The following is a 24,874-nucleotide window of genomic DNA, read 5'->3' as shown; positions in this document are numbered from 1 at the left end:
TAGAACTGTCCAAGGCGGGGGGCGGAGCAGACGTGGTACGTACGTACATCTGTATGGATGTACTCGTCCATTTGTCCATTTAAACAGACCCGACAACTGTTGACGGTGATTTTGTTGTAGCCATAATTCGATGTTGATTTTTCGTTGTTATAACTGGGCTAAGACGCGCACGCTCGGCGCAGGCCTGGCTCATTGTGCGGCGGCGGCGGCTTTGAAGTGCTTTGCAGTCAAAGAAAATGGGCAAAAAGCTGAAATCGCAACAAGTGCGTTTTGGCCAAGTTTGTGTCTCGAGTCTTTTGTCTCTGTTCGGACGGGGGGGACAACCCTGCTTGGAGTCTAGCTCTGTTCGAGTATTTTTGCATGGGTTTGTTTTGATATTCGACATCAGTTCCTTCACTCGACTGGCTTTGGGTTCGGCTGTGGCTTTGGCTTTGGCTTGACCCAGTGACACGGGGAGCCCTAAAGACCGCGACTCGAATGCCGTGGCCTCTCTTCCTCTTCGGGCCAACTGTGAGTGACAGCCATCACACTTGAATACCGAATGGCCCACACACTTGCCGGCCGCATTTTCTCTTTTGTTTTTGGAAACGTTTGGAACGTTTTCATTTTCACGGCCCTCGCCGGTTTCGTTTTCATTTCGCTTTTGGGTTGAAAAGTCAACACAAGTGGCATTGAAAAGTGTTTAGGCCGGCACACTTAATGGAGGCCTGCCTCTTCAGCCGACTTACAGTCTTACAGTCCAACAGTCTTCCAGTCTTCGGTTCTCACAGTCCCGCAGCCGATAGAGACGGAGAGAATCTGCTCCCGGGGAGCGAGTATGCTTTATTTGTGAGTGACAAATTGCTACTGCAAAGTGAAACTTAATACGGGAGATCGAGAGTTGCATCCCGTCGACTGGAGGCCGCAGTGTGGATGACTCCCACTGGCAGTCGGACGCGGACCTGGACATCGACTGCGGGCTGAAACTGAAACGTCCCTCATTGTGGCTCCAATCTGAAGGTGCAATCTGACGCACGTTGCATGCATTAAGCTATAAATTGCAAATGTTTTATTCTATGCATCCCCCTGGCACCGATGTGGCTTTTTTGGGCGGCTTTCCTGCCCGGCGGCCAGGAAAATTGAATTGTTTGTTGTTGGCTCACGAAGGCCGGCGGGGACACGCCCACATTGCGTTACCCAGTCTCATTAGTGAATATCGTGTTCGGTTATTTGCCCAGCGATGAATGCGGCAAGATCTAGCCAGAGATTGCCTTCCAGCAGCAGCAGCGGCAGAGGCAGCATCGCATCCCATTCGAAGACGGAGACAGAGACAGAGACGGAGATGGAGGCGCACTCGCATCCTCCCCATCCTTGGCTTGGAAAATTAATGTTCGCACATTAAGTTAAATGATTGCGAATATTAGGAAATATTGGCAAAGGAAAATATGTAGAGGGCAGGTGGCAGGGGCAAGGGCAGGAGCATGGTGCACGGTGCACGGTGCATGCTGCAGCTGCACCTTCCTACGATGAAGTGGCATAATAAATTAGTCCCTGGCCTTGGTGGCTGTTATGTCATTATGTCTCATTAGCACTTCGATGGGATATTTTTGCCCAGGAAATTAAAATAAAGAGCAACACCCGAGTGGCGTTGGAGAGAAAAGCCCAGCCTCCCAGCCTCCACTCCTGCTCTCCAGGAGTGCACTCCACTCGATTGCCGAAGGAAAACCCGTTTGCAAACACAAAAGAAAATGCAGTTTGAGTGGAAAGCCACGAGTATGACTTCGAGTGCTTTGTGTTTGAGCTGCTCCATAAGTTATTCAGTTCCGCGGCCGATTGTTGGCAATTCGCTTAGAAATTTAATGAAAGCTTTTGGGCCCCACGAAGAAGAAGATCTCCTGGACCGTGGACCGCCTTCACTTTTGTTTTTTCTGTGTTTTTTTCTGCCACTAAATTGCCGGGGCAGCTGTTGGGCAGCCCGTTTCGGCTCCGCTCACTGTCAACACATTTCATTTGGCGGCTCGCTGGCAGCCCCGGCAGGCCATTCATTTCTTCGTTCATTCGGTCACTCACTCAGTAAGTCATTCGTGCATTCGTTCATTCGTTCATTCGCTCATTCAGTCAAACCCTAAGCGTGGGCCGCCGTCGTCATTCAAATGAGGTCTGCTGCTGGGAAATTTCACTTTTCATATGCCAACCAATTTCTGTCCACGACCCGCTGAACTTTTTCCTAGCCCCTGGAAATATAAGCCACCCCCCTTGCCATCCGCACGAGGAGCGAAGGGGCAAAGGCAGCACAAAGGAAAACTGATATGGGTCATGGCACAGGTACAACATCATTCCATTATTTGAATGTCCGACATGGGCTACCGTTGCCTGAACCCCGTGGAAATGGCGCTGCTGCTGGACGTGGACCTGGCCTCCGGTCCGTAACCTCTTGTTATCCATGCTGATGTCGTCGTCGTCGTCGTCGCCGTCGTCGCTGGTTGTCAATGTTGGCTGTCAGTTTTGTGTTGCCGCCTGACAGGCCTACAAGCCGGGAAAAAACCCGGCTAACTGGACATCACTGAACGGCAGCCAACAGCAGAGCAGAGCAGAGCACAGCACAGCACAGCCCCTGGCCCTGGCGAGCATGTGCCTGGCATTCAAAGATGATCTCGGGAACATCACCTACATCGCTCAACGCTCGCTTGCCCACTGGTTTCTGGGATTGTGCCAAATTCAAGCGGCTCCACACTCCATTAATCACGGCCAACCGAATTGGACAATGAATGGGCCGAGAGCTTTTCACAAATCATAACCGCAGAAGTTTTGCCAACCCAAACGCCACTGACACATTTTCGTGGCAACCACGACCGGGCCCGGCTGCCTGCCCCATCGGTACTCGGGTAATTACGAATGGGAAGTGGCTATAAATTAACCTTAATTGAATGCATTTGACAGAAGTTGTGGGAGCATAGACCAGAGGGCCATTGAACTGGAGCAGCAGTAACAGCAGCAGCAGTAGAAGCCTCTAATAAGCCTTATTAGTAGATCCAAACCCTAATCATTGCCATTAGCCCATTTCTGTCGCTTAGCACTTCTGCTGGGGCCGAGCCCTTGCTTTGTTCCGCTTCCCAGAAAGTGAATCTCTTGGACAACGCTTCACTTTCTATTACAAATGCAGCCGGAACACTGCAGCAGAAGAAGCCCCGACCCGGCGGCGTCTTTTGTGGGGCAATGGCAAATTACTTCGATTTAATAACCACAATCGTCCACTCCACAGAGCGGTGGGCAGACCATTTGATCATTTCTCAGCTTTTACTAGGTGTTTATGGGTAGTCGTGACACAACACAATGCTTTGACCGCTCTGACAAATGGTTGCGATGAGGAGGTTGGCCGGCGAAGAGCCTGATTGAACCCCTGACATTTGTGGCAAGTGGAATAATATTGGAATACTGGGCACTGGCTCTGGGGTTGGGTCAGGGAAAGCCAATCGACTGCAGAAAAGTCAGACAATCAATCAGGTGCATCCATTCCTCCTATTTTATTCACTTTCTTTCTCAATCGCAGGATCAAATTCTCTCTCTCTCTCTCTCTCCCTCTCTCTCTCTGTATCTGTCTCTGTTTTGTATGTGGAATTCCCAAATGAAATTCATATAAAATGTATGCTAATTTGGTTAGAAAGTAAATGCACATTGTGCATATCTAATTGCCAGACACCCCACCAATCTCCAGCCCGACTCTGCCTTTGCCTCGGCCTTTTCTGCCGTTTGTGCAGAATGAAAGAAGCTACGATCCGAACAAGTGAAATTGGCCAAATATGGGCAGAGCAACTGCAAAGACTGCATAGACTGCAAGTCAAATGGGAGTCAAGTCACTTTGATATGTCCAACCAGGAGACCCAAAGAAAGAGTAGCGGATTTGGGGGGAGAGCTGCAGCCAGATAAAGCACGCAAATGTGTTGGACTTGGCCGCCTTTGTTGGCCAATTGCCCATATACAAACACTTAACAGTCGAGCATTCGAGTATTCGAGCCGAATATCCAGCATAAATTTGTACGAAAAATCTTTTTTCGGGGGGGACCAAACCGCTTGGAGCATTTACGGCAACTTGTCGCTGCCAAAAAAAACCCCGAAAAACCAACAAAGCGAAATTGTTTTTATTGTGAGCGCATTTAAGCAAATTAGTTACATATAAGACACTATAAGAGTGGAGTGTTCTGGCGAGGCCCCCTCGGAGAGCGAAGCTCCAACTGGAGCAGGGAACCTTTCACTGCTTTTGAAACCATTGGGGGTATTGTTCGGGGCTGCGGTATTGTTTGATAAAAGTGAAGATAGCATTCGTATTGAGAGAAAACATTCGAAGACATGGTGTAAACCGCATTCATATCTCCATTTGATCTAGTTTGAGCGATCGGACAAGCTGAAAATAAACAGCAGAGATCTCTATCGGAGACAGGAGACCAGACTTTGGACTCCAGACTCCCAAATCCCAGATCCCCCCAAGCCCAATCCCATTGTCCCTGGCTGACCATTCAATTCGAGAAGCAGCAGGTGGAACCACTGAGAGAAAATTATAGGCAAATGAGATGAACATTTAACAAGGCAAAGCTCGGAATCGAATCGATTTATGGCATCAAGGATGGCCTTAATGGATTCAAGGGAATCCAGCGAATCCGGCAGCAGTCCATGTTCGGAGTTTAATAGTTTTTTGGTTTGTCTAATGTTTGCCCATTAGATTGATTTCTGGCATTCTCCCTAATACCATTGGGGCATCGATTCTCTCCATTCACTGCAGCCACTCCAGTCTCTTGTTAGCGAGCGATTATCGCCGGCTGCTAGGCCCACAATCATAAGTCGGGGTCTAATTATTACTTATCCCCCAAGAATCTCACACCCAGAAACACCCCAAAGCCAAAGGCCGCTCCGGAGAAATGCGAGACCCACCCCGCCCATTCGTACGCGCAGATACAAATGTATCTCATATGCTAATTAGATGTACTCGTAGCCACTTAACAGACGCAGATATATACAGATCCCAGGCGGCTAATTGTTGGTCAATGGCCACATGCATTTTGTGGGTTAACAGGTGACGTGGAAACGTCTCACTTGGCCAGAATACAGACTGCCTCTCTACTACCGAATACTGAATACAGAAAGCGGAAAACGGGAAACGGCAAAACAGAATTTCCCTATGACCGCTAGCCCCGACAGCAGCTGGCTGCCACGCCCACCCACTGGAAGGAGAGCAGAGCGGTGGTTGGAAGAACAAACGAATAATTAGCATGAAATGATTGCACTAATTGTTGCATGAGAAAAGGCAGCTCGCAGAGGAAGCGTTTCGGAGTCTGCTCGGTGCTCGGCCCCGTTTGCCTCGTGTGGCAGAGCAGCAGACTAGCAGAGTAGCAGAGTGGCAGAGTGTGGGAACTGCAAGCGATCTTTCATTAGTTGTCTCATTAGATGGGAGCTTGGCCCTCGGGCAAGATTTTGGCTAATTTGGGCAGGCGGCTCCATAAATTATGCAATCTGAGTGAGCCGAATGCAGAGCCAAGAAGCCAGAGCCAAGAGCCATGAGGCAACCTCTTTGAAGCACCGCCCGGCATTCTCACATTTGTCAACACAGTTGCAACAAAGTTGCAGGCATTTTCATCTATGGAAATGCTGGACAAACCATGTTCTATTAGTCGATCCAGCAAGGGTAGAGTAATGGTAGGAAGGCGGCTTAAACGAGTGCTTTAAAGGGTATAATTCTTTGGGGATTAGCTTCACATGGAATCTGCTTACAAAAGGTGGAACTACTTCCATAATAGAGTGACAGATCCCTAGTTCTGGGGGATATTTCTTTGACTTCGAATGGGATCTTCCAGCAGTTCTTTTTGCAGGTGGTTTTCTGCTCGTATTTCCAATCCCAGAGCATTGATTGTCCCCAGGGAACAAACACTTCGACTCGGTTTGTTCCGATTTCTTGGACGAGTATTTGTGTTGGCTGCTCCCTTGTTTGATCTATGAGCGTGTCCACAGTTGCCACTTGCCATGCCGCAAGCACATAAATTCCCTCAGCTGCGGCGGCAGCGCCAATCGTTCATCGATTCACCACAGCCGCAGAAGCAGAGGCAGTGGCTCCAACGGTAGGCACCACCAGATTGAAGATGGAAATGGAAATGGAGCCATAGAGCATCGATCCTCTCTCGTGTTCATTTGCACATCGAGCGGCAATTTCACAGATTTATCATTTTTTTATCGTGCGGTAAAAAAAAAACGAAGAAAAACTAAATTTATTAATATGCCAAGTGCGAGGTTGGCTATAAAATAAAACCTGTTCCAAGGCCAGAAATTTATGGGTCTCCCAGAGCAGGATTGTGAGCTTTGGGGTTGAGGCTCACGCCACCTCCGTGGAGTCGATTGGAGTCGAATCGGATTGAGCAGAGCAGAGTGGAGTGCAGTGCAGTGGAGTGGAGTGGAGTTGCCACGGGATAATATACTTTACGCATGTTGCCGTTAGCCCAATTCACTTTTAACGCAGTTGCGTGGCACGCCCCCAGTCCTTGCCCCTGCCCCTGCCACTGCCCCTGTGGCCTGTCCCTGTCTGCTTTTAAGGCTAACGTGGGACTTATGTGGGATTAGACTAAGCGAAGAGGCATGCCTAATTGGCTAGATCTGAGATCTAGCGGAGCCGGAGACCTGGATAAGTTGTTGACTTATCGCGTGCCAAGATGCCATCGCCATCAGTTTCACTAGCGAGTGGTTTAAGACCCAAGAGGAACACCGAACCGAGTCGAGGCGACTCGAACTGCGACGGTGGCTGGAGTGGAGCTCCAGCAACCTAGGAGAGTCTTCTTGGGCAAATAAATTGCCAACAGCCGGAGGCAGAGATCTCTTTGGCATGCAAATGGCGATCAAGATCGCGATGTTTGCCCGGCCTGTTATGAGTCAATCAGACGCCTGCCTACATTGTCACCATCACTTGGTCTTTGAGTGCTGCTGCTGGTGCTGGTGCTGCTCCTGCTCCTGCTCCGGCTACTCCTGCTCCTGCTGGCTGCCTGCAGCGCAGATATCGAGGATGCTGCTGAGATTGGAAGATGGGAAGATGGGCGCTGGCGATTGTCGCGATTGCATCATAAAATTTAACGGCCCCGGCAGCCAATTCCAGGTCCCAGTCCAAGACCAAGACCAAGTCCAAGCCAAGTCAAAGTCATTGCATAAATTGGCAGCAAGGAGTTGCTATCGATGTGGCAGTGTGGCAGTGGCTGCTGATGGGGCTTATAAGGCGCCGCTTAGGCGAAAAAGGGGCAGGCACCAATCCCCAGCTCCAGCTCCAGCTCCAGCTACAGCTACAGCGCCTCCTCCATTCAGCTGTCCATTTGGCCGAGATGTTTATGAGTTGACGAGGACAGGGAGCCGGCCCTACCGGTGGGTCCTTCTCTCATAATTTCCCCCCTCCTCCCTCCACAGACCCTCTCCATCAGAGGTACACGCAATATGCATCATTTAATAGGCAAAGCAAACATCAAAAGGAGCCGCTGGGGTCACTTCTTTGGCGACTTTGTGCGTTGCCAGAGCTGGACATCCGCGGAAACTTTCCTGACCAGCGACGAGACCTGCTTGAACGCCTGGTGATCCTTGCTGTTTAGCAGATTGAACATCACGCTCTCCGCGCTGGTTATCACGCATCCAATGTCCCGCAGGCGCTCCAGAGCAAGGTCCCGGTCCTGATTGAGACGCGAGGCACAGCAGTCGGCGACCAACCACACATCCACCTTGTTGTTGATCAGGTCAAAGGCCGTTTGCTCCACACAGATGTGTGTCTAGAGGGTGGGGAGGAGGGGATACGTTCGTACGTGAATCTGCAAGAAAGAACCTGCAGGAAAGAACCCACCTCCAGGCCAAAGAGAACCACCGTCTGCGGCTTGCCGCTGAAAATGTCAACCATATTCTTCTTGATCGGCTCCACAATCATGCTGAACTTGGTCTTTGGTATGTTGGCGCAGGCATGCTGAATGTCCAGCTCGGAGATGGTCTTGCCCAGCCTCTCGGGATATTGTTCGGTCACCAGGAGGGGCACCTTGAGGATCTTGCCAGCTGCCAACTGCAATGTAAATTCATTAGATTCCGCCCATTATCTTGTCACTTTTGCTGTCTCCTGCTGGCTTACCAATTTCTTGGTGTTTTCTATGAGCGCATTCATCAGCGGTATGGCCGGTTTGAACTTCTCCTGGATATCGCATTGCATAAACAGGGTTTTCTCTGGCTGAAGGCGGTAAAGAGACGAACCGATCGCTTTCCTCATGATTGCACGGACTAATTTTTATTTTTGTGTAAATTTCAATCTCTTACATCATGTTTTAACTAAAATAACATTTTCTCCAAAGCATCATATTTCAAATTTAGCGCGCAATCGACACCACCTAGCGGCAGACCGAGTAGGCTACAACTTTCGCACTAGCGCGCTATGATATTAAATAATCTAGCAGAAATGGTATATTTATGGGTATTTTCTTTTGATCGAAATGGACAACAAAAGTTCGGTCACACTGAGCCGCGAACAAGCACACCGCATACCCTAGGGCAAAGGATATTATAGAATTGAGAAAATGTTTGTCATCCCAGGCTCCGTAGGTATCAGGATCGAGATAAATATATACAAGATACTAATAAAACACATGAATATGTCTAAAATATATCAATTTGAGAAAAGGTCTTTATAAATTACGTTTTATCTTCATATAAAATTAACAAAATAGGGTATACAAAAACCTATGCGCGCATCATGTCTCATAATACCAGCAACATTGCGACTGTTTTTTTATGAACTATTTTGTTTAAACCTTGTTTTAGTCAAAATACAATAAAAGCAAGGACTAAAAACTAACGCATCTAGTAGAAAATGTATTCATTACTGGCCTAAAATTATGTGGTCAAAACTAAGGGCTTTAGTTGGCCAGAATTATTCATCGGAATCTCTTAATTGAGCAATATGATCGACTATACTCTTTCGTTTGCCTTGACTTTTTTTAGACTAAATCCAACAAAAGCAGGTGTTTAAAATAAGCCAGTCAATCAGAAAATAGGTTCATTAATTGGATAAAATTATGTGGGCATGGCTAAATGTTCTATCTAGGTAGTAATATTTGAGAGAACATCAAAATTGAGCAAGGTTTCATTGACGGAGAACGATTAACCCATTGTAAACTCAGTGAGTATTTTAATATTCCACCGAAAATAAAGAACATTTTATAAATTTTAGCGTAGTTCACGGGAAAGATTCGTGGGATTTTTTGCAAGTTAAAAGGAGGGAGGGAATGAATCTACAAGAAGAATTTACAATCGTTAATATTTTCCGCCATATACCTCAAGTAGTTGAACTTTTGCCGACAAAAAAATACTAATACTACATACATATGTAATTCATGACGATAACAAACACGTGCAACGTTGTTCTGGCCATCGCCACCACCGGCAGAGAGAGAGAGAGAGAGACGAGACCACCGAAAATCCATAGAATTTATTAATTATTTAAGCCAAAACACCGATGTACTGATACTCAATTGGTGGCCAACAGGTGAGTTTTGCTCCGCAAAAGAGCCAAACGTGAAGAGAATTGCTCTAATTGGATTGTTTTATAACCAAAATTTACCTGAGCAGCCACCTTTGCTTCTCTCTCTCACTGCCTGCTGGCCTGTGGTGTGTGTGAGGTTACGATTAGCGGCAACCATCTGTTGCATGCGGCAGACAGCTATTGGCCAAATTAACAAGTTTTACACAAGTTCTTGGCACTGGACCAAGGCAAACATCCTGTCATGTCACAAACGCAGAGCAGAGCAGCCCAACAAATTGCAGAAACATTAATTACCGGCCCGAATCATTCGGTGTTGCTTAATAACATTTGCTCTGATGATCTACGCGATTAATTTGCTGCCTGCCGCGCATTTCATTATGAATTGTCATCAAGAAATTCAGCGTCAACAGAGCCAGAGGCAGCTGCAGCGGAGCTAATTCGATCTAAGCAAACCCTTTATCAATTGGCAACGCAGTGGCAGCAGCGACGGAAGCAGAGCGACAGCCAGCGCCAGTAGCAGCCAATGTGCCAAGATGAATGGCGCTGCCGCTGCTGTTGCCTCTTCCTCAGTCGTACACGCTCTCTCTTTTGACGCCCCCTGAATGGGGGGCCGTACGTAGCGCCCGTCGCCTCGCATTCAGTTGCTCACTGATCCGTTTGCCTGGCAGACGTCGCAATTCACTGACGTAGGCGGTCCCGTTCGATTAATAACTGCTCGATTCCCATTAATTCTCGGGCCACTGCTCTATTAGAATATTGTGACGCGCGACGCATCGATAATTGTGGGTTGTCCACAGCCCATAGAACACCCCATCCCAGTCTGCTCGTAATCATCGGCTAATGATCCACTCCCCATTCCAGATACACAAATATATAATATATATAGTACAAAACGAAGCGAGATGAGTCTACAATCGATCAAATACACTCGGGGCAGCCTGGAGATACTGGACCAGCTGCTGCTGCCGGTGCAGTCCAAGTACCTGCCCGTCCGCGGCGTGGAGGACGGCTGGAAGGTCATCAACAAGATGCAGGTGAGTGTCGCATGCACCATAGAGTGGCATACACCTACATTAGGGGCCAACGGTGGCACATGCCATTAAAATTCTTATTGGTACATTTCTTAATCTGTGCCGTGATCGCGTCGTTTGTCGTTTGTCGCTTGTCGGTTGTCTATTGCGCTTGGCTATAAATAACGTAATTGAAATTACAAATTTTTAAAAACGCTTGCTTGCTTGCCAAAAATAAACCTACTCCCTGCTCCCCACCCGGCCGTGTGGCCACCCGTGGGGCACGGCGGATGAGAGGCTGTGGCGGAAGACCTCTTAGTACTGGGCTAATGGCCCGAGTGGCCCCCAAAACCCCAAAGTGCTGCTCCTCCAATAACCAAGAGATAGATCACTTATGCAAAGAGCACGCGGAACTCTTATCACGTGAAGCACCCCACATAATACGATGTAAACTGTTTTCTTAATTTTTCGCAACGTCACCACCAGATAAGCAGAGATACGGCTATAACTAATCCCCCACGCGTGATCTCTCTCTCATCTGTCTACCTTTTATTGCTCTTCTAGGTGCGAGGAGCCCCCGCCATTGCCATTGTGGGTTGCCTGTCGCTGGCCGTCGAGATCCACCCGGAGGAGTTCGACAGCAAGAAATCGCTGCGGCAGGAGCTCGAGGGGAAGCTGAACTATTTGGTTTCGGCCCGGCCGACGGCAGTCAACATGAAAATGGCCGCCGACGAACTACTTTCGCTGGCCAATGACCTGACCAAGGATGACAACGTCGACGTGGCGGCCATGAAGCAAAGGTAACAACGTCGCTAAGCAAAGCAACCCAAAGCCAGGTGCAGCCAAATATTCCCATGTAATTAAAGATTCCTGAATGCCACCGAGGCGATGCTCAAGAAAGACATTGCCGATAATCGCGCGATCGGGGCCCACGGGGCCAAGGCCATTCTCCAGCTTGTGGCTGCGGCGGCCGGAGCGCCGATGGCCGGTCCAGTGCGTGTTCTTACCCACTGCAACACGGGATCACTGGCCACAGCGGGCTACGGCACGGCTCTGGGCGTTGTACGTCAGCTGAGTGAGCTGGGAAAGTTGGGTGAGTATCTTAGAGCATTCAAATCGCTAACGTGACAACAATTAATCACCGAATCATCCATCCGCAGAGCACATATACTGCACAGAGACACGGCCGTACAACCAAGGAGCTCGGCTTACCGCCTATGAGCTGGTGCACGAGAAATTCCCCGCCACCCTGGTGCTGGACAGCATGGTGGCGGCCTTGCTGCGAGCCAAGAATGTGGCAGCCGTCGTTGTGGGAGCGGATCGCGTTAGTGCATCACGTACATCGATCAAAATAGATATTTCATCTAACCGTTTGCACCCATTCTTTGCAGGTGGCGGCTAATGGCGACACGGCCAACAAGATCGGAACCTACCAGATTGCGGTGGTGGCCAAGCATCACGGTGTCCCCTTTTTTGTGGCCGCTCCCCTGACCTCCATCGATTTGCATATACCCAGCGGCGACCACATCATCATCGAGGAACGGCCCGATCGGGAAATGACCCATGTGGGCGAGCATCGGATTGCCGCACCGGGCATCAACTGCTGGAACCCCGCCTTCGATGTGACGCCAGCGTCCCTGATCACGGGCATCATCACGGAACGTGGCGTCTTCCAGCCGGCGCAACTGAAAGAGACGATAACCAAGCTGCTTGAAACATAACAGTCGCACGGAGCACAGAATTTGTTGTTAACGATTGCACTCCATACCCGAAACAGAAAAAACCCATGCGCTCAGAATAGGCATTTTGCCAGCTGAGTTTTGTTTACAAACGTGTTCCCGCAAAAACGTAGCCCGTGCAATTAGCCGACCAGATGTGGGTCGGCCGCAGGGGCAATACTACGCACAATATACCTCCTACATATGTAGCCCCATTCCCCAGTTGTTGCCAGAGGGGCATTGTTTCGGTTAGCTTTAAAGCCGCTTGAGTGTCTAGCGCCCCTTGCCAGAAGCCACCTGATTTGCCATGGAATCGCAACGCCTGCTCCTATTGCTGCCGCTGCTGCTGATGCTGGGATTGAGCTGCTGTCGAGCCAACAGTCGCCTGAACGTCCAGAACAACCACAGGAACATGATGGTGCGGCTCGCCACCAATAAGGAGACTCGCGGCGGGGTCAGAGTTCTCAGGGAGGGACGCGTCGAGGTGAGCTTCGACTTTGGCGCCACTTGGGGCACAATTTGCAGCACCAGTTGGAGCATGCGGGAGGCGAATGTCGTGTGCCGGCAGCTGGGACTAGGCTTTGCCTCAAAGGCCACTCAGAACACGGAGCATGGGGACAACAGAAGGTATCCTTGGGGCATGGTGGGCACCCTCTGCCGTGGCACAGAGCGTCGCCTGGCCGAATGCACGCGGGAGTCGCGTTATCCGAACATTTGTGATGCCCGGAATAGGAATATAACCGTCGTGGCATGCGTACGCCACTCGGCTGATCTGGAAATTGGCCTTGCCGACATTGAAAGAACCGCCCGCCTGGAGTCGGTGCCCATGTCGCGACTCACCTGCGCCATGGAGGAGCACTGCTTGTCGGCGGACGCGTACGTCATACGGCAAACAAAGCCGCACGCGGAGAGAATCCTGCTGCGTTTCTCCGTCAAGGCCACCAATGTGGGTAATGCGGACGTCAGTCCGTATGCCAACTACAAGGATTGGGTCTGGCATCAGTGCCACAGGCACTACCACAGCATGAATGTCTTTGCCACATTCGATGTGTACGATCTGAACTATAAGAAGGTGGCCCAGGGGCACAAGGCCTCCTTCTGCCTGATGGACACGGAGTGCAAGCCAGGCTTCCCCAGGAAGTACACTTGTGGCAACACCACTCAGGGTAAGTTCGAATCGTTTGTCGTCATGGAGCAACGTCTTAACCGAAACCTCGTCTATTGGTAGGCATCTCTGTGGGCTGTTCAGACACCTACACCGATGTCCTCGACTGTCAGTGGGTGGACGTGACCCGGGTGCCGGTCAATCGGCGGTATATCCTGCGGGTTGCCCTCAATCCTGAGTACAAGCTGGGCGAAATATCCTTCGAGAACAACGGGGCCGAATGCGTTCTTGATTATACGGGCGTCCACGAAACGACGAGGATTTTCAACTGCCGACGTTCGCCATTGTGGTTTAAAATATAGTTTAAGTTGCGTTTAAGATAGTTTTAACAGGTGATGTGGTATGAAATAAAATACAAAATAACATTAACATCGTTTAGGTTGGGGAATCAATTAAAAACTTTCCGTATAACGAATTCCTCATGAGATTCGCTATATTCCATATTCGACTGTCAAATTACATCCCAAAAGATACTTCATTAATTTCCAATAAATAATCTCCGCACAGCCTAAAAATATGCAATTGTCTGTAACTAAAGGACTAGGGAGGATTCAGCGCAAAAGTATGCTACACTTTTAAATATATTCATAAATTTGGCATGAAATATTCTCCGATCAGTGTCTCAATTTTTTAACTAGGCTTTATATAAATCCAACACTAAAAGATATTACATAAAATGGTTATTGGCAAAAAGAGAGAAAAAAATGAAACCTTTTACAGTTTCCCATACCGGGAATTGAACCCGGGCCTCCCGGGTGAGAGCCGGGTATCCTAACCACTAGACAATATGGGAGATGACAAACCAGACGTCCAGTTTGATTATAAGCTCAGTGGTCGATACAAGAAATGAATTGCTGAGAATATGTCGGCCATGGTATTTTCTGATTTACTGTCAACTCAAGAGCACAAATAGAGTTATTCTTCGCTGAGCAAAGTGAATGAAAGAGAAGACAAAAAGTTAGTTAAATACGTTTATTGTTTTTGAATGTTCATCTCTTGACTTGTGTGTTTGTTTGTATTTCCTTTCGCTTAGAGGGTAGATTTATTTATGTGTGTATGTATGTATGCATGTAGTATGTATATCTGGTATTTACGATTTACGATGCTCTATAAATATGCCTTTAATTACTATAGATAAATATTTCGGCGCTTGCTCGGTTTGGTTTTCCTTTATTGCTATAGTGCTAAATTGAGTGAGTGAGTCTGAGGGCGGGGCGGGGCGTGGCGGGGCTGGCCTGGCCTGGCTGCTTGCTGCCTTCTGCCTGCTGATGGCATTTGTCTGTTCTGTTCTGTTCGGTTCTGTCTGCTTTGAATGCGTTTCATTTCGTTCTGTTGTGCTGGTTATACTCGTACTCGTAGTTCTTCAATTCTATGTATGCCTTAAATTTGCTAGTTGTGCCTAAAATCAATTGAATTGGAACTAAACGTTGCACTTGGCCGCCATCCCATACGATGAGGCCAACAATTGCAATAATTATAATTAATTCTCAATATTAACATAATAAATTCTCCAATTGGTTATCCTCTTTTCTTTCGTTTCACCTCCTTTGTTTTTGCTAATTACAAAATGCCTACGCTACACGTTTACACAAAACTTAGACACTAGCCGACATCGATACATATCTCGCAGGAATTAGCATTAGTTAGCGTAATTTGTTGTTAATTTATTGCATGACGACGAAACAAATATCAGTAATAACTTCCTCCCAGGGCGGGGAGGCCTTCGGGCCAACTTAAACTTAGGCAACAGAAAAATAGAGTCCAAGAACAATACATACATATGTTATATGTTATATGAAAAGCGTAGCAAAAGTGTGCGGCAATTAAAATTAGGAAAGTCGTATAAATAATTTTAAAATGTACACCTCTCACATACGAGTATGTACACGTGTATGCTTATGCTACGTACTGTATGTGTGTCTATGCATGTATTTGTGTGTGTGTTTGTTAAGTATTTGTTTAAAAATGCATTCAAGTATTTTCGAGTATTCATGTCATTTGCTTAACTGCCCTACAAAATGCTAACTAGAAGAACCTTCTTCTACTCCTTCTTCTTCTTCCAGTGCGTGTGTCCCCCGTTGAGCACAAACTACTTTACAAATATTACAATCCAAAGTGCTGCCTGCTGCTGCGTATAATAGGGTGATCAATTTTATATATATATATATCTAGGTATAGCATTTGCTTTTAAGTAACATTATCTTTTTGGGGGTGCTATGGCAAACCAATCTGCGGCTTGCGGCTTGCGGCTGTCCTGTCCAGCGTGGCGTGTCGTCTGTCCAAGTTTAGTAAAGTGGTACAGTATTCTATGCATACCACATTTTCAATTAAGTAACGCTCTAGTGTGTGAAAGAGTCTTTTTGGAAACATTTATAAAGATACTATACTTATGCGTGTTTGTGTGTGAAATCAGCTTGCAATTTCATTAGAAAATTTGATGTAAAAATACAATTTCAAAAGTGCTTCTTGCGCGTCAACTGAGGAGAGAAACCCATTTTGGTTTTTTTGTTTTATTTTGTTTTGTTTTTTCTTTGTTTGTTTGTGTTTAGGTTGTGCTACGATGTTGTGCTGCTGCTGCTGCTGTTGAATACCTCTATTTCGGGGTAATTTTGCGCATTTTGTGCTATGTGTCGACATCTACTACGATTGGCGTACGCGTAGAGGCTTCCTCAGAGGCCAGTCTATGCTATCAGCTCTCCACCGTCGTGGAGGACACGCTGTGACTAGTGGTTAGCAGATGCTCAGGAATGGGTATGGGCTGGGTGCGTGCCGGCTGCTTCTTCTGCAAACAGAAAAACAGCTTAGATTTAGAGGATTTAGTTCTTGGCATTACTCTTACCTTCCGCCGGAAGGGAAAGCACCCGGCCTTGTCCGGTTCGGGCGTGGCATTGATCTGCAAATCTGGCGTCGGGCACTCCTCGGGCCCGAACACGTTCAGCTCGCGAAAACACTCCGTTTCCATCATTTCAGTCTGCCATGAAATGGACACCGAGCCGGTGTTGAATTTCGTATAGAAATTCGTGTCGGACTCGTCGATATTGACGCCCTTCACCGTCGAGAACTGTTCAATATCGAGCACATCTTTGGCGTAAACGGCGTGCGGCTGCAATTGATGGGCAAAATGATTTAGTTTAAACAATGTCATATGCAAATGACTCGCCCGGCCCACTCACGTCTGGCACGAATGGCGGCTCGAGCATGCCAGCCTCCAGGCGGCGCCAATTCAGCTGCGTGGAGTGGAAGAACGGATGGGCCATCACATCCTGGGAGCCCATCCTCCCGTTGCGGCACCCGAGGCGCTGCTTTATCGATTTAGCTAACAGCTGTTGGCACATGGATTTGGCTTCATCACTAAACTTGCTCGAATACTTTTCGGGATCCTCCTGCAAAGGAAAGGGGTTCGATTAGAGTCCTATGGTACGAGTAGGCCTACTCCTACCTTAACGCGCCTGTCCACCTCCTCACGCTTGACCTTCTCCTTGCGCATTCGGAATGGTGCCTGGCCCTCGATCATCTCGTACAGCAGGCAGCCAAAGCTGAACCAATCCGGCGAGAAGGCGTACTTCTCATTGTCAATTACCTCGGGCGCCATGTAGCCTTTAAATCGAAAGAGAGATTTCACAATAAGGCTTTGTTCTGCCCATCCCCATTGCCATCCAAATGACTCACCCACTGTGCCCACGCGTCCCCGCACCATCTCGCCCTCGGGTATCTCGACGGCCAGGCCCAGGTCGGAGATGCGCACATGGCCGTGATCGTCGAGCAGTATGTTCTCCGGCTTGCAGTCCCTGTAGACGATGCCCTGCTTGTGCAGATGCTGCAGCCCGCAGGCCACCTCCGCGGCATAGAACCGGGCGCGCTCCAGCTCAAAGCCCGGCTCCCCGCCCATGTTGTAAATGTGGAATTTCAAATCGCCGCCTGCAAAAGGAGAGTAATCATTTGATTGGCATTCCGATGGAAAACAATGAAAGGCCCCTTTCAGGGCTGACGGGCCAAAGCCAAAGTATTATCTTTCGTTCGTTGTGGCAACAGGACACTGGCTTTTGTGTACAAATTCAATTAGGTCCGTGGCTTGATGGACGGAATTGAATGACTTCTCTGAGCGGGCATGGCATTGAGCGAGCAGCCTGAATGCAGGAATTTAATTAAAATCGCAAACTCAATCATCGCATGGATGGGATGGGATTACACATGCATTTGTTATCATATTAATGAACGAATGAGCAGAGAAAACGGCAGGAGCCAAGTGGACACTCATTTAATTGGCACTAAAGGACACGGCATACATGGGGCTACACATGGGGACTGGAATGGTTAACAAGATTAACCGATTGAGTGTCCAGTCCAACACTTAATTAGACCCTAACTGCAGTCGACTGCCATTGCCATTTCTACCCACCATTCATGATGGTCAGGACCAGGCAGAGGGCGTCCTTTGTCTCGTACGCATAGGCCAGATTCACCACAAAGGGGGAGTTGATTTTCTGCAGTATCTGCTTCTCGATGAGCACCATCGACTCGCCCTTGCGTTTCTTGATGCGTTTTTTCTCCAGCTTTTTGCACGCGTACATTTTCCCTGTGGCCCGCACCTGAAAAAAGGCCGAAGGAACAACGTTAGAGGGTTAGACAGCGGTCAGCCGTTGCTTGTGGCCTACCTGACAGGCGCAGACCTCGCCAAAGCCCCCCTTGCCGAGGACACGATACATGCGAAATGTTTTGTAGGTTATGGGCTGTGCCTCCAGCCACTTCCACTGCAGATATCTGGAAGGGAGAGCGAACGGGAAGGATTAACGTGGCTTACTCGTTGGATGGATGGCTAATCCGCTCTTACCGATGAAAGTACATGGAGTTCTCGAACTCCCGGAAGGGTTCGCCGGCCAGGAACGCCTTCACCGCCTTGACGCACTGGACAAAGATGTCCTTGCCGCCGGAGTTCAGTTTGTTACGCACTTGCGCAATGAGATCATCGTTGAGCACGTCCAGAACGAGTTCGTCCGCAGATCCTCCAATGCCAGAGGCACCACCGCCACCGCCACCACCTCCGACTCCGCCTCCACCAGCGCTGATCGCCTTCTCGGCGGCGGCGTCGTCATTACTGTCGCCGCACTCGACACCCTCGTCGCCGTCGTCGGTGTTGCCACCGGCAGTGGCATGGTCATCCCCATTATGGTTGCGTGTGTCCAGCTTCTTGTGATTGATGTTGCTGTTGCTGGTGATGTTGTTGCAGTTGTTGGCGGTGGTATTGTTGCAGTGTTCAGTCTCAGCTGTTGTTGTTGTTGTTGTTGTTTCGGTTGGATTGGCATTGCTGCTGTTGAGCAGCAGCTCCTCCCGTGTCTCCGCATCGAGTGCATCGCCACCGCCCAGACCGCCGCCATTGCGCAGCTCCAGCTGCGGCTCAACATCCAGGAAGCGCCGTCCAATGTCATGGCCCATAAATATGCGATTCACAATGTACTCGATTTCGTATCTACAAAATGTATTCAATGGTTAATCCAATCCAAGTCTCTCCATCAATCAATCACTTACTTGACCACCTGCTCGAGAAAAACGATATAGCGAAAGTAGATGGGCCGCTTGTTCTCGCAGAACTGTCGAAAGAGCTCACGACCAATGGGTTGCTGATCTATCACGTAGCCATAGCTTATATCTGTTGAATATATACACGGTATTATATAGTATTCGGAACCAGGGGATTCCCCCCGGGGGCGATGGGCAAAACACTCACCTAATTTGTCTTTCAGGTTGATGCATTGCGATATGTGTGGAAATTGTAATATTTTGCGCCATTTTTTACTCTTTCCCTTGTTGCTGTCGGAACCGCCTAAAAAGATACATGGAGAAAAGATATACGTATCGATTAATACTTTTGTCGACAATTGGTTTATACGCCCCCCCAGCCGCCCATCCACCCACCCACCAGCAATCAATGGGTACATGAACAATGATTTGAATGCCATTTTCTCTCGTTTCGGTTCGTCTCGTCTGACATGTGAGAGGGAGTGCCAAAGGTGAAACAAGAGCAGACAGACAGGGAATCTATGTATGTACGTACGTGTGCTTTGATTGCTACATGGGATGCCCCACATCTGCTGGTAGTTTCAGCTTCGTTTGCTCTCTGGCAATTCTGTTTTATTTGCACTTGCAACGACCCATAAAAACAATATTTCCAATGTGAAATGCATAAAATGCAACAACCAGAGGAAGGGGCTGGGAGTGTGGGAGGCTGGCTGTGCGATATCCTTCACAGATTTCTTTAAAAAGACTTTTCTCCTACACTCATTACACTAAATAAATCACTATATCCACAGTGGAGGGGAGAGGGGGGCTGCCTCGATAATAGTAAGGCCATAAAATCAAACAAGAAAATTAAGTGGATAGCCGGACAGCAGGCAGAGGGGCCATAAATGTCAGAAGCAGTCGAAAATCCCAAGTATAAAATGTTGCCAACAAAGTGGAAAGAAACAATGCCACAACAAAATAGTTGAGAGTCCTGCAGCAATTGTGCCCACATTCATGTGTGTGTTTTCTGCTCGGGAAAGTATGCTACAATCCATTGCTCAAGGAGGAAACACACTCACACACACAGCAGACAGTCTGCGCCGGATCATGGGGCGTGGCAACACACATGGATATTCGCCTCAGTAATTCCAACAGACAAATATCCACATTCGCAAGGAGTTGAGTAATCCCCACAGAGGTATGTACTCCCCAAGGACCTGGACATGCAACACCCACCCACACACACACACACACACTTGAACTAACTTTTGTGGCATTTGCAGCATAGCAGCAGCATTAGACACACTTATTTATGCTTTGGCAACAGTCTGTTCTCTTGGCCAAAAACTTTTGTTCGCTCTCTGGCAAGGGGGTAGGGGGGTGGGGGGTGGGTCGGGAGAGCATTTAATTTAGTCTCAGTGCAATTATGCAAAAATAAACTCAAAAACTTTTGAAGGGCCAGCAGCAGCGGCGGCAGCCACCGCCACAATTCAAGCTGTTGGATAAGCCGCCACCTGGAGGTTGAGGATGAGCCATAGAGGACGCTCCTCGACTGCCTCTTCCTTTTCGTTAAATGAAATTACTGGCGAAAAAGTTATAGGGGGGAGAGGGAGCGAGGGAGGCTAAAAGTTAACTCAAAGCGTAGACTTTTCAGTGGAGCAGGAGAACGGAACGCAACTCAGAACGGGGGCTTAACAAAGTTTGCCCAAGTAACAATTAGCTGACAGACGAAGCACTAAAGTAAATATCATATGTGTGTGCGTGTGTGTGTGTGTGTGGCGCCCACATGCCCCAGAATCGGATTATGCGATTATAGTGCAAAGTCTATGATGCATGTGCAGTTTATCAAATACACCAAAATGTCAAAAGGTTTAATTGCATGAAGCAGCAGCAGAATGTTCAGTGGGGGGACCCGAAGAGGCTTTATTGGAATTATTTTATGTGCCAAATGGCTTCTAAATAAACCCTTTTTCGTCGGCTCGGCTCCTATTTCGCCGATGTGCTGCTTCGTGCTTTTAAATTCGCCCTCCCTCCCCTCGTTGTTGCTTGCTGCTCGCCATTGCGCGTCCAGAGAAGAGCTGGAGAGAGAGGAATTCGTTCTCGATCGCAAAAGTCCACACAAGGTGGCGCCGGCAACGCGCTCTCTATTCATTTCTGGTACAACAGCAAACTTCGGTCTTCTCTCTGTCATCAAACCGCTCTCAGCTCTGCTAAGACCCGAGAGCGGACCACCTTGCATAATTTCACGATGTTTCTTGCATTCTGCTCTCAATTGCGCGCTTTCCTATGACGATTGGCAATTCGCCTGGTTACGAATTCGCTCTCGATTGTTTTTGCAGAAAATAACTGTCTGTCGTATAAATTAATCATTGAAAGAGATCTTAAAACTAAAAATAACTTGCCGAAAAAGAACTTCTGGCAAACTTTGAACTTTTTGAGACGAACACATTACAATTTCTTGAACTCCACAACCAACTCTAATGGCATTTTTGCTTCATAGTCAGGAAACTTTAGTTTTTTCCAATAATGCTATTATCTGATTGGCCTCGTGCTTCCCCCTTTCGCTCCTAAACGGCCATGAGAAACGGCAAACATTTGGACATCTGGCCTAAATGCCGCTCCCCCCCCTGCTCGGACAAAAGGCACACACGCGTCCGAAAAAGTTTTTTGTAAAGTTTTTGCAATTATTAGACGAGGCGTAAAAACAGAAACAACGCCACATTTCCAATGAGGAAAACTTGTCCATCGATGGGGAACGAAAAACGCAGATGGAAAGAGCCAGCAGACGAGACGGCCAGCGGGCAAAAAGTCAAGAAAACATTTTCCAAAACAAATAAATCGTATTATGTGAGTGGTTTTATTTTTATTTTTATTATTATTATTATTGGCATGTGTACGTGTGTGTGTGTGTGTGTGTGTGGAGCGGAACGCGTCCAAACAAAAGTAATGGAAAAAGAAAGGCGGAAATGGCGCAAAGAAAAGTGCTATAAAAACTTATTAATGAAGCCATCGCAAGGCTAATTTGCGGTTGATGGTTTTTCTAATTAAAACCAATCAATAAGAAAAATTGCTTCCACTTCCGCAGTGTCCGACCAGGGGCAAGCCCTACCCCTTTTTGGCCAAGAAATGCAATTTGTCAGACACTGACAACTGCAATGGCGCCCAACGTTCCAACGTTCCAACGTTCCCTGTCTGGCTAATTGAGTGGCTGGGATACACCAGTGGATCCACACCAGGAGACAGATTGCCAGATGCATCCTCCACCCCAACGGCGGAGCAGTTTTATTTACGACTCAACAAGTTGTCACCAGATAATGGGCAACAAAGCAACTCAGCAACACAGCAACTCAGCAACACAGCAACAGAGCAACAGAAAAAGAAATTACAATTTACATTAAACATTAAACAGTGCCCTGATTTATCGATTCGCATTAAAAGTTTGTTGGGGGCCAAAACTTTTACGGCACACCACAGCTCTCCGCCGCTCCTTTCCATCGTTATGATCAATTTTCCCGCTTGGACGCCATGAAGTATGTGACATAATTTATAAGCGTCAACTTGCTTCCTCCAATCTGCTGTGCTCCACTACTTTCTACTCTCTACTCTCTCTCTCTCTTGCTATCTTTTATCATCTCATTCCCGCTTCCAGTGTAATTTGAGGTCATTTTTCAGCATGATGAACACTGGCCGAGGCCCGAGGAGTCGTCGAAGAGCAGCCAGGAGGCGGCCACCAACTGTTAGCCGCAATTATTTATTGTCTTCTCTCTCTCTTTATTCGAGAAACAGACGAGAGTCCTGGCCGTGGTTGTGCTCCTGCTCCAAGGTTAAGTGCGTGCTAATAAGCTCACGACCAGGAATCCCCCATCCCCCTTTGCTATCCATCCGAAAGACTTTCAATTTATTGAGGAAATATAATATGCTGCGATTAGGCCTGGCCTGGCCTGGAATTGTACAGCATCACGGGAGGCTCCTCTCGCGGGAGAGGATGTTGAAATAGCACAAGACTCAAAGGTCAACATAATAGCATGAATTAAACTTGAATTTAGTAATTTTAATACATTATATTAAATTTCTCATTGTTCTAACGTATCTGCCTCTATGTCCAAGGTAAGAGGGGGACACCAACAAGAGGACCACGCTTTTTCTGGGGCAAATTCAAGGCGGCAACGACTAGGGAGCCTTCTTCAAAGTAATCGGCTGCAATGTTGCAAAGCTGCAGGTCCTAGCAACACTGGCACGCACTTGAGGGTCACATACTTATGTGCAAAAGGCACAACTTTTGGAGCGTTTACACCCATTTCTAGTTCAATCGAGTGGTAAGGGTCTCCCCTGTAATCGGATGTTGGTTGCGTGCACCCATTAATATTTAATTTATTTTCATGAATTGATTTATTGGCCTTTAAATAGGACGGCACATCATGGATCGTAATCCATTAGAATGTTGCTCAACATATGTGCAAGCGAAACGCTAGAGTTCCTAAGCGACGTTGCTCAACATCGGATCTTGCATTGCCAACGTGCTGCGAAGAGTGCCTGCTTCAACGTGACATGCCATTGTCCAAGGTCGATGTTCCTGTCGGATATTGTTGCTCAACCTCAGATCTCGCCTCATCAACAATGTGGCTCAGCAACGGAGAGTGGGAGAGAGCGAGCGAGAGAGACTGTGAGCCGTCCACCCACAATGTTGCCATGGCAGCCCAGCCTCTCTCGCAATGAAAAATCATTCAAAGATTTTAATTTATTTAAAAGTCAGGTTTAATTCTGTCTTGAATCGTACATACATATGTATATACTATATATACTGACCAGATTTGGTAGCATCAACTCTCATCTGGCTCTTGAACCCCGCACTTAGCATTAACCCCTCATTTGTCAGTGTTTTTTTCGCTGTCGGGCGGGCGTCGGTCGTCAATGCGAGTGCAACAATAATAAAACATTTATTAAAAATACAGCGGCAAAAACATTGTTCTCTCCCTCTCCCCCTCTCTCTGTCTGTCTCTCTCCCACGCTAATGCAAAACAAACAACAGACACACAGAAATTCATCAGCGACAACAGCGTCAGCGAGGGAGGGGAGGGGGGCAAGTGCTTCGGGGGGCTTCCGAGGAACCCATTTACCTACAGCGAAGCGCACATTAAATTAATTATTACTGTTAAAAAACCGTAAAAATACAAAATAACAATAAAAAGCCGTAAAAGTTACGCCGTTCGGCAATCGAACAAAAAAAAAACCCAACAAAAATATATAACGTTGATTGGCAGTCGACTCATAATACGACAGACGGGAGGGAGACCTCCTCGGGGAATGGTTGAGTGGGTGGTTGGGTGGTCTGCCCAAAAAAAAGGAAAAGAATAAAGAAACGGGGGATACCCTTGAAGGGATTTTATATAAAAAAATCAATGGATTTCGATGAAACCAGTAACCATTCGCTTTAAAAATTACCCTTAATCGAATTGACACACAACTTTTGAATGGCAATGGCAGAGGCCATTCACCACGAGCCGTACATGAATTTTAACGATGAAAATCCCAAAAGGATATTGGAAAAACCCATTTAATGGATAATTCTGTTTAAAATGATGGAAAGATGAAAACAGATCGGAAATAGTTCAATATTATAAAACAACACATTTTGGTGGAATAAAAACAGAAATGATTGATTTTTTCACACTTTGTGTGCCTTTGAAAAAATCAACTTAAACGCATAATCCCCGCATCAGTAAAGAAGGGTATTAAAGCGCAACCAAAAACGAGACGAAGAAGAGGAGGAGGACGAGGGGGGAGGAGGGGAAAATAAAATCAGACCCTGCCACGTGAAGTGCATGTAAATGAATGTTTGATTGCGTGTGGCACCCGCCACACGCCCACGCCTTCTACGTCTGTAAAGCCTCTTAAATGCGCATATCGTTTACCACCCACTCCTCCTCCTCCACCTCCTCCTTCCAGCAAGGTCACAAGCAAAGGGCAA

The 24,874-nt window shown here is 47.7% G+C and overlaps 4 protein-coding genes, 1 long non-coding RNA gene and 1 other non-coding gene across 7 annotated transcripts in view; 3 read left to right on the top strand and 3 right to left on the bottom strand.

Annotated features, from left to right (window-relative positions):
• Positions 1-7,427: 7,427 nt before the first annotated feature.
• Positions 7,428-8,277, bottom strand: LOC6598670 (isochorismatase domain-containing protein 1). The gene is made up of 3 exons (XM_002023721.2): positions 8,111-8,277; positions 7,835-8,044; positions 7,428-7,763 (listed from the first exon to the last, which is right to left on the bottom strand). Exons 1-3 carry the CDS (start codon positions 8,243-8,245, stop codon positions 7,485-7,487), a joined length of 624 nt encoding a protein of 207 aa, XP_002023757.1. The 5' UTR covers positions 8,246-8,277; the 3' UTR covers positions 7,428-7,484.
• A 1,866-nt stretch (positions 8,278-10,143) lies between these two features.
• LOC6598669 (methylthioribose-1-phosphate isomerase) lies at positions 10,144-12,457 on the top strand. 2 transcript variants are annotated; one of them, XM_026994991.1, is made up of 6 exons: positions 10,144-10,296; positions 10,376-10,548; positions 11,089-11,324; positions 11,391-11,617; positions 11,685-11,848; positions 11,916-12,457. In XM_026994991.1, exons 2-6 carry the CDS (start codon positions 10,417-10,419, stop codon positions 12,243-12,245), a joined length of 1,089 nt encoding a protein of 362 aa, XP_026850792.1. In that variant the 5' UTR covers positions 10,144-10,296; positions 10,376-10,416; the 3' UTR covers positions 12,246-12,457. The 2 variants fall into 2 exon arrangements, with proteins under 2 accessions (XP_026850792.1, XP_002023756.1); XM_002023720.2 differs by having other exon boundaries at positions 10,144-10,548.
• Positions 12,458-12,466: 9 nt separating this feature from the next.
• On the top strand, positions 12,467-13,724 carry LOC6598668 (lysyl oxidase homolog 2A). Its single transcript, XM_002023719.2, has 2 exons — positions 12,467-13,408; positions 13,471-13,724. Exons 1-2 carry the CDS (start codon positions 12,550-12,552, stop codon positions 13,707-13,709), a joined length of 1,098 nt encoding a protein of 365 aa, XP_002023755.1. The 5' UTR covers positions 12,467-12,549; the 3' UTR covers positions 13,710-13,724.
• Positions 13,725-14,128: 404 nt separating this feature from the next.
• Positions 14,129-14,200, bottom strand: Trnae-cuc. The gene has a single exon. It is a non-coding gene; the product is annotated as a tRNA-Glu (tRNA).
• An 846-nt stretch (positions 14,201-15,046) lies between these two features.
• The window catches only part of LOC6598666 (G protein-coupled receptor kinase 2), a 73,769-nt gene continuing 63,941 nt past the window's right edge, over positions 15,047-24,874 (bottom strand). The window contains exons 4-13 of the mRNA XM_002023718.2: positions 19,133-19,228; positions 18,934-19,054; positions 18,239-18,874; positions 18,063-18,168; positions 17,807-17,996; positions 17,077-17,325; positions 16,847-17,004; positions 16,581-16,790; positions 16,247-16,510; positions 15,047-16,189 (exon numbers count right to left, since the gene is read on the bottom strand). Coding sequence (XP_002023754.1) covers positions 16,097-16,189; positions 16,247-16,510; positions 16,581-16,790; positions 16,847-17,004; positions 17,077-17,325; positions 17,807-17,996; positions 18,063-18,168; positions 18,239-18,874; positions 18,934-19,054; positions 19,133-19,228 — 2,123 coding nt within the window. The 3' untranslated portion in view covers positions 15,047-16,096. The remainder of the gene's footprint in view (positions 16,190-16,246; positions 16,511-16,580; positions 16,791-16,846; positions 17,005-17,076; positions 17,326-17,806; positions 17,997-18,062; positions 18,169-18,238; positions 18,875-18,933; positions 19,055-19,132; positions 19,229-24,874) is intronic.
• LOC113566073 lies at positions 22,900-23,363 on the top strand. Its single transcript, XR_003408926.1, has 3 exons — positions 22,900-22,951; positions 23,014-23,222; positions 23,314-23,363. It is a non-coding gene; the product is annotated as an uncharacterized LOC113566073 (long non-coding RNA).

This window comes from Drosophila persimilis, unplaced genomic scaffold (genome assembly GCF_003286085.1).
Source record: "Drosophila persimilis strain 14011-0111.01,24,50 unplaced genomic scaffold, DperRS2 tig00000000-arrow-pilon, whole genome shotgun sequence".
Classification (NCBI taxonomy): Eukaryota; Metazoa; Arthropoda; class Insecta; order Diptera; family Drosophilidae; genus Drosophila; species Drosophila persimilis.
The sequence above is the reverse complement of the archived record's forward strand: the minus strand, read 5'-3'. Positions and strand labels throughout refer to the sequence as shown.

Bases quoted from the DNA above. Each gene is read 5' to 3' on its own strand.
- LOC6598670 (XM_002023721.2), bottom strand. From the start codon at position 8,245: ATGAGGAAAGCGATCGGTTCGTCTCTTTACCGCCTTCAGCCAGAGAAA. The intron at 8,045-8,110 runs GTAAGCCAGCAG...TTTACATTGCAG, and splicing joins TAGAAAACACCAAGAAATTG to TTGGCAGCTGGCAAGATCCT. The intron at 7,764-7,834 runs GTGGGTTCTTTC...CCCACCCTCTAG, and splicing joins TGGTTCTCTTTGGCCTGGAG to ACACACATCTGTGTGGAGCA.
- LOC6598669 (XM_026994991.1), top strand. From the start codon at position 10,417: ATGAGTCTACAATCGATCAAATACACTCGGGGCAGCCTGGAGATACTG. The intron at 10,549-11,088 runs GTGAGTGTCGCA...TTGCTCTTCTAG, and splicing joins AGGTCATCAACAAGATGCAG to GTGCGAGGAGCCCCCGCCAT. The intron at 11,849-11,915 runs GTTAGTGCATCA...CATTCTTTGCAG, and splicing joins TCGTTGTGGGAGCGGATCGC to GTGGCGGCTAATGGCGACAC.
- LOC6598668 (XM_002023719.2), top strand. From the start codon at position 12,550: ATGGAATCGCAACGCCTGCTCCTATTGCTGCCGCTGCTGCTGATGCTG. The intron at 13,409-13,470 runs GTAAGTTCGAAT...GTCTATTGGTAG, and splicing joins TTGTGGCAACACCACTCAGG to GCATCTCTGTGGGCTGTTCA.